General features: G+C 36.1%; 1 protein-coding gene across 4 annotated transcripts in view; it reads left to right on the top strand.

Annotated features, from left to right (window-relative positions):
• ANKS1B (ankyrin repeat and sterile alpha motif domain containing 1B) overlaps window positions 1-12,224 on the top strand; it is a 404,590-nt gene that overhangs the window by 143,118 nt on the left and 249,248 nt on the right. For 2 of the 4 annotated variants that reach the window (XM_057385963.1, XM_057385955.1), the window contains exon 12: window positions 9,551-9,731. In XM_057385963.1, coding sequence (XP_057241946.1) covers window positions 9,551-9,731 — 181 coding nt within the window. Of the gene's footprint in view, window positions 1-9,550; window positions 9,732-12,224 lie in introns of those variants that run through there. The other 2 variants (XM_057385930.1, XM_057385937.1) reach the window with 1 other exon arrangement.

The following is a 12,224-nucleotide window of genomic DNA, read 5'->3' as shown; positions in this document are numbered from 1 at the left end:
TTATCTTTTTTTAACCTCTATAAACGAAGTTGAACGTATAGCTCCTCATTCATCTGGCTAAGAAATCTATCAGTATAATAACAGCTAATAGTTTAAACATTAGTGGGAAAATGAAACTGTCTCCTTTTCCTGCAAGTTCTAACAGAATCCTCCAGAACATTTGTAGTCTCTGATAGGCCTACCTCACTTGTTTGGGCTACCAGGCATGCCAACTATTTTTGCATGGACAGTGAACCTGTCAAACTTACTTATGTATGGTTCATCTAGGCATGGGGAAAGATGGGGACCATGACATTCCAGTCCCTGTGCCAGCCTGGATGGACAGACCAGCTGTAGGAGATGTGCTCCCAGAGYCTCCCTAATTGACTTAAAAAGTGATATAGTACATTCAATGAAATTATGTATCATTCTTTTTGCAGATAGGTGCTGGAATTACTTTGAAYATAAACAAAAATCAAAAGTTGTCTTAGAGGAAGCTCTGCAAAATCACAGTTCCAGAAAATAAATTTTCAGTGCTAATGGTTCCATAAACAGGATTTTCAAGTGGATTAGTGTCGCTATTTCTCCATGTTGAAACAATGAGACTATTTCTGCCTGGTTCCTCCCTTGTGCCAGCACCAAGCTGCAGTATCCTTGGTTGTTCAGAAATCAGATGCACGCCTTGTCACACTTAGCTTGAGTTGTCACGTCCCTGTCTCTGCCAGCTTAGTGAAGCAACCCCTGTGGGCTGTTGCACCAATGCACACCACGTGAAAAAWTTGTGTTGCATCTACTAAACTTGTTTTGCAGCACACACACAAAAAGTCCCGTTTTGTTACATTTTATCATGAAAAGGAGGGCTGGAGAGCACTGTTACGCAATGAATTCTCTCCACTCTCTGGATGAGGTCACAGGCCAGCTGGGGTGCAAGGACCTTCTTTCTTCTATGAGCTGCTTTTGTCCTCAGCCCCAGTTGCAGCATGCTCAGCCAGATAGGGAATAACAGGGGAGATCACTGTGAAGAAATACTGTGCAGGCACACTGTGCTTCCTGTTCGGTGCACGCTTCTTTTCCTGCTGTTTTGGTGCTGGAYTTTGTGCTGTGTCCATGCTTAGCACAAGAGGCAAATAAGACTTTAAAGAATTTCCTGAAAGTTATGATTTTGTGGGGGATCAAATCCATTATATCCAAAGTAAAATCCATGTACACTGCTGTGTACATGCTTTTATGAAGTTCTGGAAGGTGCTGAGCATTCCCAAACCCTCTAATATAAAGATATATGATACAGTTCACAGATGGGTACTTTCAGCACTTAATGTRCTGGTCTGGAGATTTTTCCTGGATGTTTCCAAGGTTGTGTGTATCTCTTAGGACTGCAAGGATATTAAGGTGGCTGWCAGCAGTCAGTGACCTTGATTCTAGGTATGTAAATATATTTCAGATTCTTTCTGTGGCAGAGAATACTGTCCATACAAATCTGCCRCACGCACTTTGATGTCCTCTCATTCTAATGACGTTGAATAAGAAATAAAGCTCCTAAGTAGCCCTTGAAAAAAAAAAAAGAGCAAAGCAGAGTAAGAGGTAAACTGTCAATGCCATTTAGATGTAGTTAGCAATTCATCTATGCATGACTGAAAATAGGACAGACATGAAATTTATTTTATTCTGGAATACTGAGTACCAAACACAGAARAAGGTTAGGGTTGGAGTTTTCTCACGGGACTGATTCCTACACACAACTCTCCCCCAGGACACCCCCCCCATATACACCCTTAGAACACATGCAACACCTCCAGAGGAGAATATGTGAAAAAAAAAAAAAAAATCCTTGGAGCATAATGGATACTGTGTGACTACTTAATAATAATGTTAAATAAAATATTATTAAAGAGATGCATTGCAAGAGATCTCCTTTGACACGTGACTATAAAACATAATTCTATTTAGATATTTTAATTAGAGCTAATATGAAAACATGAACACATCTACCCGGTACACAGTACTGATGAAAATAGCAAACAGTGTGTGTTAGTGCATTTAATTACAGTTCAACAGAATACTGAAACACAAGTATAAATTAAAGCAGAATAACATTCTATTGTCAGCAGTGTTTTTAGAATATCACTTGTGCATGCATGTATCTTTCTTCGTTGAAGTTTGTTGTTTACCTGGACAGATTCTCTAAGTTGTGATTCCTGATTCAATAGAAACACAAATCATGTAGAAATACAGAACATTTTTCCTATATGAACTTGTAAAAGAACAGTTGAAATACTGTTTTCAACAGTAGTTCAGGTACTGAAAGCTACATCTATGCTAGTAAAATGAGCTTTTAGCTCTGCAAGGTTGTCATCTACACTGTTGAATTATGGACACAGTCCTGGGTATAATTTTGGTCCTATACAATTTTCTTTCTCCAAACATATCCGCTGTCAGGCCTGATTTGTGATTTGARTAGACCAAGCACCATTCCTGGGGTATAATTCTGGCTTGAAGACCCTTCTCTGACTGTAATGAAGTTTATTTGTAGGGTGTGAACAAGTCCATGCCAGGTGCCCTGCCCTAGTACACACAGTGCTTGGAAACAGTAACATACTCCAAATTTCGCAGATTAAAGCCTTAGTGTCTYGATGGGTCTCTTACATTAGATTCTTAGCATTTTTCCTTGTTTCTGTGCAGTATGGGGGGGGGTGTGGTTTGAGCACCTTAGTTATTCACTAACCCTTTATCATCATCTGGTAATGCAGATTGTCACACGCGCATGTTGTCTGTAGCATGCAGCTTTAAAAAAGAGCATCACCTTGGCCCTTCAAAATGTATGATATAAAAATATCATGATACAAGCAATTTTCATAATCTGCAGCTCAAAATGGGAAGTTAACAGCAGCTGGAAGTCGAGCTTTTTTGAAGAAAATGATCTTGCATCCATTTTCCAACTGTTTCAGTGAAAATAAGCCTTTTTTTAATCTTTGAAAGTTAGGAAATTTTTATAGCTGAGAAATGAGACATTCCTCTTACTTATCAAATTTATCTCTTGCTATTTGGGTCTCATTTCAAGCAGTTTTTTCCCAGGATAGGTATTATTGTGTATCYTCAAAATCTGGTCACATCTGTCAAGGAGGGAAACTGCTCCAAACGTGTTGCAGTTTTTGGCATTCAGGATTGCTGCTCTCAGAACCCACAGCTGCAATATGGTTGGAACTGAAATGAAAGTAGAAGGCAAGGAAAATAAAAACTGGGGAAAATCAAATTTTTCCCTTATGAATTTCCTGTCTGATTTGTCATCTGAGATAAGACCARGGGTGGAAGGGGCAGCAACTGTCTGACCTTTAATTACATACTCCAGTGGAGGAGCGCTAAGGCAGAGCTAGGATAACACACAGAGGAGAACAGAAAGCACTGTGTGTCTGTATGGTACCCACAGTCACATGGCATGGCTCCCTGACCACAGGATGCRGGGAAGAGCTGAGTCTGTGTCATTCCTGAGCATTTCACTGACAGGGGAATGATTGAAATATGCTGAGGGACCATGAGATTACTGTAAAGTAGTATGCACTCGCTGCTCATGCAGGATGCAAGCAGTGTCTTTCTCTAAATTTCTCTACATTAAAAAAAACCCAGAAATTTCTAGAACCTTGACACTATGATGTCATTAAAAATTAATTTAGTTTTAGAATGCATTATGGTTTTAGTATTGAGAAGGATCTACAGTTAAAAAACAGTGGAAGCATTTTATTTCTCTTTTTTTTTTTTTCAAATCTGCTGATCCTGTAAACACCCTGTTGTGGCTGCTTGGGATATATTTGTTGACAGCCTCTGTGTATTTTCTGCTTTCTTCTCTTAAACTAAATTAAAATATTGACAAGTAAAATCAAAAATGTCAAGATGGGTGCAAAAACTGCCTCTATTTTATTTTTAATTGTTGTCATAATTTAGGATAAAGTTCTGTGAAATGATAAAAAAGAAAATTATAGTACCATATTAAAAAGAAAATGTGTCTTCAGCCTGTTTAACATGGTATTTTGAGGCTTGACAGAATAATTGATTCAGTAGTCTGGTAATAATTCAATGTAGTCTTGCACTTCTAGGTGACATAGATGAATCAAACCCAGATGCATTATAATCTCCAGTTTTTGCAATTTCAAGGCTACTTGATCACCTTAGCTGAGATCCTATAAATCAAATAATCCTTGACGGCAGCATTGACTGATGAGAATGTATCAGGCCTGATGATTTCTGCAGATCAAACTGGAGACAGGAGAAAACAGAGAAGCCTGTCCTGTCGCAGGCGGTATTGTACCAAGAAAATTTTGAATGGTTTGGGCTTTGATATAAATGTACATGAGCAAAAGAGACAAAGATAGAAACAGAGATGGTATGCTGGAATGTTGAGGCAAAAGACAGAAACTCTAAAAGTGATGTGAAAGTTGTAGTTGAAAGGGAGGACAGAGGTTAAAACTGGATGCATTGAATGTCAATGAGAGGGATGTAGTGCCTGTAAAGTCAGTGTGAGATGGGAWCATTAGGGAGTTTAAGAAACTTTGGTAACAAAACCACAGAGAAAGCAGAAATGCAAATTTTGGAAGACCAAATAGAACTGTAATCAACTGGATACTGTGAAGGTTTTTTTAGAGTAACATAAGTAGCTTTGGAAGGAATGTAACAACAGATAGGAGAAAACAGAAAAAGAGGTGCCCAGAGAAGTTGTGGATGCCCAATCCCTGGAAGACTGGATGGGGCTCTGGACAGCCTGGTCTACTTGAAGACATCCCAGCTTATTGCAGGGGGTTTGGATCTATTGGCCTTTAAAGGTCCCTCTCAACTCAAGCCATTCTATATTTTTATGAAAGGGAAAGTGAGTGTATAGAAATAGAACAAGATTGCAGAAGGAAGGAAGCTGGAGGAAGGACAGTTTCTGAAGTAGGAGTGACTTGATCAGAAAATGGAAAGAACAGAGTCATCTGGGCAGGTACCAAAATGAGGGATCTATGTGGCCACATAAGTACGYTGTGTTATGTACATGAGATGTCCCTGGAGAAAGGGGCTGCAGCCTCTTGCTTGCTTTGGTAAGTCTGTATTTTATGTGCTGTCTGGAATTTGAGAATGTGTGTGCAGTTCTCTATTCTGTCATACATTTTCTGCATGATATATTGCAAGTGAAACCAGTTTTTACATTATGTAGGGCAGCTGGAATTTGGCAGGTTTTGAGAAGTGCAGAATTTTCTTAGGCTCATTGGTTCTCAGTGATTTAACAAACCACACATCTGTCCCCTGGGAAAGCTCTATACCCTTGTTCAGCATCTGTAAAATGGGACAGCTAGCTCTGCCATAATACAGAGTGTTTTGAGAATTAATTTTTTAAAGACTGATGATGCCATGTACATAAATCTCAAAGATAAAAGAAGGTGAAATCAGAAGCTTGTTTTGCAGAGTACTTCAAAGCTGAAGAAATATTTTGGTGTTAAATTGGAAAAGGAATTTTTGCCCTACTGCCTCTGCTCAATGTTGTAACAAATACTTGAATGATCCCTTTCATGCTCGTAGTGTTACATGCCAGTCGTGAGAACATTACAGAATTTGCATGCAAATTCCATTCATGGAACCATTAAATCCTTACTTGTCTTTTTAATTGAAAAGCAATTCCATATATACATTTRATGGCTTTCCTGGTTTTGCAGTTACAAAGGGGTATCTTTCATTGATATGTGTTCGCTAAAGACTGAACAGGAAAATATACGTCTTGTTAGACCTGATTCAAAAGTTTTTTAGATCATATTATTGGAATATCTTCAAAGATTTGTATTGATATATTTTTGTTTATGCATTGGAAAGTGTTATTCATTAGCCTGATTTGGTATGCTGTTTTAGGGTAGTCTAGGATTTTCTAGGTTGGGATTATGACAATTGCAATAATATCTGTGAAGAAATGTCTTAAAAGTAAGTAGCAGTCATAAAATAGATTTGCACATAACAGGTAAATTAAACCCATGAATCTAATGAATAAAAATCTACTTAAGGGCAAATCTGCATGCTATGTAGTGTGATTATTGGGGTCAAGCGAAGCTGTAAGTGTGCCACAATTTCACAAGGGTTATGTAAGCAGGTCCAGACCTTTGGAGTAGCACAAGGAAGGCAAGTAATAACAAGGCTGGCTTCAAAGAATGAAAGAAGCATTATCTCTTTGGGACAGAGTTTTCTGTTTGTGTTTGACAACTATGAAATCTTGACCCCCTGCCTGAGTTATGGTGTTCCATATAATAAATAATCTTAGAGTTTTTCAGAATCTATCTCAAGAGTTCTTGGTAAATGTAGTCAAACAGGGGCTTCGGCAGATGCACATAAAAASTGCAAAGCAAAGCTACTGCCAGTAAAGCTGCAATTTGACATCAGATTCTAAGATTTCTAGAGTGTGTTTAGATGTGAGCTAGAGGTGGGATTGAATCTGTGACTGAAACGCCTCTACTTTCATTTCTGTATATAAGAATGTCTGTCTGATTTAGATATCTAATCTTCTATCATGCCTAGGACAGATGCAGGATTCAATTCAGTTGCCTAAAARTAGGACTCTAATGTCATTTGAGGTGCTATAAAGGTGTCTTTGAGATGCACCTGGAGGCTGTCAAGTGTTGTACAAGGCAAAGAGGAAACCTRCACTTTTCTGAACGGCAGCTGGAGGCCAGGTGGGATGTCCTAAGGAATSTGCAGTGATGGTAGATACCTGCATTAAGGCAGGGGAATTAATACCAAGGGGACTGGGGTGAGGTGAATTGTTGTCTTGATGGTAATGACTAAATCTTGATTTTATTGATTAGATCTTGATTTTATTGACTAGATCTCAATTGACTGCTGTGGGAGCTTAAATAAGTAGGGTAAATGTCAATAGCTATGCTGTAAATTTAGTTGTTGAAATCTGGAATGGAATTTAATCCTGACTGTAGAAAGAAGATTGATTAATTTCTACTGGTTTTTTTTTTGTTGTTGTTGTTGATGGTGTTGTTGTTGTTTTTTGGGATTTTTTGTGCAAATGGTACTTTAGAGAGAAAGGCATAGAGATGCACTCAGTACAAATTAGTTTACTGAGTCTCTCATACCTTATATTTRTGAACAATTAGTGTACTTTAACATTTTATGTAATGATTTACAGGATGCTGCAAAAGTGCAGAAGATTCCTCTAGTTCCTCTACTTTCTAAGTTAGCTACAAAGGCTTAGATGCTGGATTCCAGTCTAATTATGTAGAAAAATTATTAACACATGTTGACAGATGGACCTTGTTAACTCCAAACAGTGTAGCAGCAGTGTAATACTGTAATGTTCTAGAGGCTGAATGAGGCTCTCTGCAGAAGCCTTAGATTGGAAAGACATATTAAACTGAGATATGTTTCTCTAAATTAATAATAATAATGCCCAAACCCAAAATTGGATAGTAAAGGACCAAATGGTGTATCAGATGCTGCTATTCTGCCTCCAGGAAAGGAGCACACAGTCAAAACAGTAGCTGAAGGCCTGACTAGACAATAGCCAAGGGCAGGTGCCTTTGGAACTGCTTTGGGAGACAAAGCTGGATCATTCCAGCTGCCCATTTAGGCAAGAACTGCCTTAGTTTAAGAATAATTAGAGATATCATGCATCATGTTACTTGAAGTGTCCCCTTTTCAGCTCAGGAGTTGAAGTCCTGCAAATCTGCAAAGACACCATTGCTTGAGAAAGGGCCAGAAACATGSTTCTAAATGACCAAAGATCTTTTTCAGTTTTAGAAATAATTAGGTCATTCATTAATCTGTTGTGTAGCAAAAGGGTGCCATTTAGATTAAATTAATACACACCAATGTTTTTGGTCTGATCTGAGAGTTTTTTTGGCTGAGATCCCAAACAATGACTTTCAACCACACTGTTTGATGTTGGAATGTGTCCCTGTTTATTGAACTCTCCCATGAAATTACTAGATCTAGGAGTCAGGATTTCAAAGCAGAAACTGGTTTTAATTATTAAAGAAAGTAAATCACCTTATAAGTCCATAGATGACCTCCAGATGATCGTCCAAATTTCCTTTTTTCTCAGTTTAACAGAACACAGTTAATTTACACGGTGCCTAACACAACTTTAAGAAATAATCAACATTATGCAGACCTAGTTCTATTGAATTTTTTCCRCCTGACAAAATTCAATTTCCAACAGAAAGAGTGAATTTTTAGTGAGAACCACCTGGTTTCATATTTATAACACAAGCRTTACAGGACTTGTAACCTAACAATTACATAGGCCAAAAACAAAKTTGAAAATTACTCCACTAGGATAGATTGTATTTTAACAGGTAGTTCTAGGTAAGAGATGGTCAATACCTCTGTGGTCCAAGGAAGGTTTTATTGCTCCCAAAGGTAATATTTAAGTCTTGATGCTATTAAGAAACAACTTCCTGACCTTTACAAATATACTAACCTGTTAAACCTCCCATGCTAGAACATGAAAAGACAAAGCATCTTTGACTGTCTTTTTTTCTATTTTTGTCCAGCTTTAGTTTTCTAGGGCAGCATTTGCTGAGACATTTTTCACTATTGTGGAATAAATATACAGACAGCTATAAACATGAATGTGGGACCTCCTCTGTTTTGGAGGCATTTAGTGTTTCAGGTCATTGATCTTGAAGCAGCAAGGAGCATTGAAGTGTTAGGCTATTTTGGGTATGGAACYAAATGAGTGCTGCAGCAGACTATTTAGCATGACATTGCAAACCAGCAGCGGTCTGTGGCTTGTAACCCATGGCATCGAGCACTAAGGATGTGTCTGTACTAGTAAGTAGTACTTGTGCAATGGAATAAGTCCYTAGTGAAAAAGTTGTTGCTGACCTGGTGATCACACCATATATATTTCATTTCTACACCTGATGATATAGATCCAGCCAAAAGCAATTAGTTTCTTATGGTCTGAAACTGCTCTGCAATCAAAGCACAACCATTAAGCGTGGTCTGCTCAGAGATTCACTTCAAAAGTAAATATTTGAAATAAAGTAGTACCAAGTTTTTTAACTGTTCCATGAAAGCTCATGCAGAAAGTTTGATTTTCGTGTATGTGTTTGAAGATGACACTTTTCCCTTAAGCTTCCAGACATTTCAGTCTTTGAATATTTGAGGCATATTCATAAATGGAATAAACAGCAGAGGGTTGCTTTCGAGTGATGGGCACTTGGTATTATTTAGTAAATTTCATTATACAGGCATCAGCGCTCTAATTGTTTTGCAAGATGTACCCAGCAATGCAGCTGGTGAAGAGCTCCCTTTCTTATCAAAAGATGATTGCAATTATTATATGCAAGGCCGTAAAAGCCTATTTTATGTTGAATTAAATTGATTAGAATTAAGACATGCTTTATTTCTAATAAAGATTAATCCAGATTTTGGAAGGAAATTATCTCTACACACCACAGCTTGACACATGAAATAATTTTTAYTAGTATAACCTTTGAGCCAAATGAAAACAGTAAAAACAGAGAAAGAAAGGTTTATTAAATGCCAAGTAATGAAAACTATACAAAAAGTCTGTATTTTTCATGCCAAACTTCTATTTTTCTTGTAGCCAAAGCAACGTACATCCATAGTATCTTCTCTGGAATTTCACCGAATGAATCACAGCCACAATTATTTTGAAATCAACCCAACCATTGGCTGTGCAAGTTTTATTTCTACTCCTGCAATCAGTCCAGCTAATTATTCCTTTGGATCTCTGGAATACAGTCTTGAAGAGAAAGAACTTCCAGGTATAGAAAAAAAGTTTACTTTGTCTGTCAACAAAGCTTTATATAACTTCAGGTCTTTAGGTTTAAGTTGGAATTGCTGTTGTCTTTGATAGTTAAATACATTTGCCATAAATACACAGAATTATCCCTGATTTTTTTTTGCCTACTACTCCACAAAGAGTTCTGATATTTTATGACCAGTATTATGAAACATCCTTCTTTTCTGAATATTATATTTGAAATAAAACTGGTTTTTACAGACTTGTCTAGAATTTAGGTATTGTAGCTTTTGAAATTACAGTGATTTGTACATCTTTTTTCCTCATTGTGTGGTCAATATACTCCAATAAGAATTTTAAGTTGAAAAAATGTAGTTAGAAATCCTCATGTAACCACCAATAAAGATGAGAAAGAGAAGGTTTCTAAGAAACCTGTGATTTTTTCTGCAGTAGTGATAGCATTCATTAAAGTTAAACTTCAATGTATTTACTCTGTTGATAAGAATTGAATAGAGTGATAGTGTGATTGTAATGGGGATGGTTTTAATCTGCAAATAGAGCTTTACATTATGAAAATGCTTTATAATGGATTGAGATATTTCTTTTTCACAGATCAAAACTTCAGGAGTGGGAAATTGTCAATAAACAAAGCATTTAACTTTGTTSCTTTAAATTCCATATGCAAGTTGCTTTATTTAGGTTAATATTGTAGTAGAAGGATATAGTATGTGGGAAAGCTGATGTATTAAAACAAATATCTTTGATAKCTAGTTTATTTGACCTGTAGATCAAGTTTTAAAAGGACATGGTGTTTAAAATATAAACAGGAGTAGATTACTGTAAAATAAAAATAATATAAATGTTGAAATTAGTGCAGACTTATCAATCGACATCTGTAGCATTGATCTTGAAATGAGATGAGTCCCTTTCATTCCTAGTTGGTGGAGTTGAAAAATTTTGAAAAGTAATGTTTTAAAATGTAAAAAAAAAAATAAAAAAATCATAGCTAGATCAATAGAAAACTATATTATTAGGGAACTATTTTGAAATAGGAGTAGAACCCTATCTTCTTTGATGAAGAAAGGGTTAAAATAATCAGAAGTTATTCATTTTGAGTTTTTGGACTGTAATAGAAAGATAATATGTGTCATTATCTTTGAAATGAAAAGAATTTGCTTATATCATGGATATAAGCAAGTCTTTTCAAACGTAATTGGAAATAATTTGAATTGTATCTTTTATTCATAGCTCTGGGGTCTTTTGATTCTTTAAKGTTTTGGGTGTTTTCTGTTGTTAGTGGTTTTTTCTACTGTAAATTCTCTTCAGTAATCACAATTTTATTCTGGATAGTTGAATGATACAACATATTTCTTGATATTTAAAAGTAAAGATAAGAAAACAGAAAGAAAATTCACTGGCATTAGATAATTAACTTCTCAGAATTTCTACTGTTGCACRGTTCTGTTAAACCTCTTCATAATATCTGAATTTTCTTGACTCTTATCTTCTTTGCTTAAATTTACTATTGACTACACTCATTTAATTTTGTCTGAGATTGGGACTATAAATTCATGCTTTTTTGAATTTTATGTTTCTAGTTTGTGGATGATTTGATTTATGGATTAAGTGAAAGCTGAATTTCCTCTTATSTCTACCTAGGAAGCTAAGAAAAAGTAAGAGCACAATGACTGAAGTTCAGGGCATCTTCTATGAGCTTTTTAAGAGTGCATTTTGCCATAAATAAATCATTAATTCACCATTAGTAAATGAAATTATTAAAGTAAATTTATAATGCCACCCTCCATTCTCAGCTAGTATCCTAGAATTATTTAAATAATATATAGGATCACATRTTAGACACAATATTAGCCTGAATGAAGAAAACCAACATTTTATTTTGATAATTTTGTTCCTTTTGGTAAATGCAAGAGACAAGGAGTACTAATGTAGAAAGAGAATAARAAATCTAGAAAGAACAGATGAAAATCACCTCTCTTGGAAAAGTCTTTAAGGCTTGTCTGTTAKCTAGCMTGTTAAAAGCTGAACATTGARTAATAAAGGTCAGCCAGAAGCAGCAGAAACAGTATTCTGTGTTCTGCTACAGTTTTCTCTGYTTCAGCTAGCTGTTGTTTCACTGAAAGGTTCCTTGTTCCTTTTCAAGATCCACAGTGGCAACAAGTCAATTCATCATATGACCTAAATTTAATCTTCTGAAAATTCATGGAAGATCGGCATCTTAAAAGGATGTTTATTTTAATACTAATTGAGGATTTGTGTGCATTGAAGTAAAACAATCAAAATGCTTTTTACAGGATTTCTAAATCAGAAAATGTCATCTAAATAAGGCATGAGTATATCCCTACTCAGTTTCAGTGCTTTTAATGTTTTCTTCAGGAAACTTGCAAGGATTCATTATCATTCACATAAAAGTGAGAGATTAATACAACAGAACAGTATTCTAATTCTAAAATCTTCATCATTTTACCTTTACCTCAGTAGTCTGATATCAAAGAGG

The sequence above is a fragment of the Malurus melanocephalus genome, unplaced genomic scaffold (genome assembly GCF_030028575.1).
Source record: "Malurus melanocephalus ecotype Western Australia unplaced genomic scaffold, MMel_1.1 scaffold_16, whole genome shotgun sequence".
NCBI lineage: Eukaryota > Metazoa > Chordata > Aves > Passeriformes > Maluridae > Malurus > Malurus melanocephalus.
Note: the sequence above shows the minus strand (reverse complement) of the source record. Positions and strands in the feature narration are given on the sequence as shown.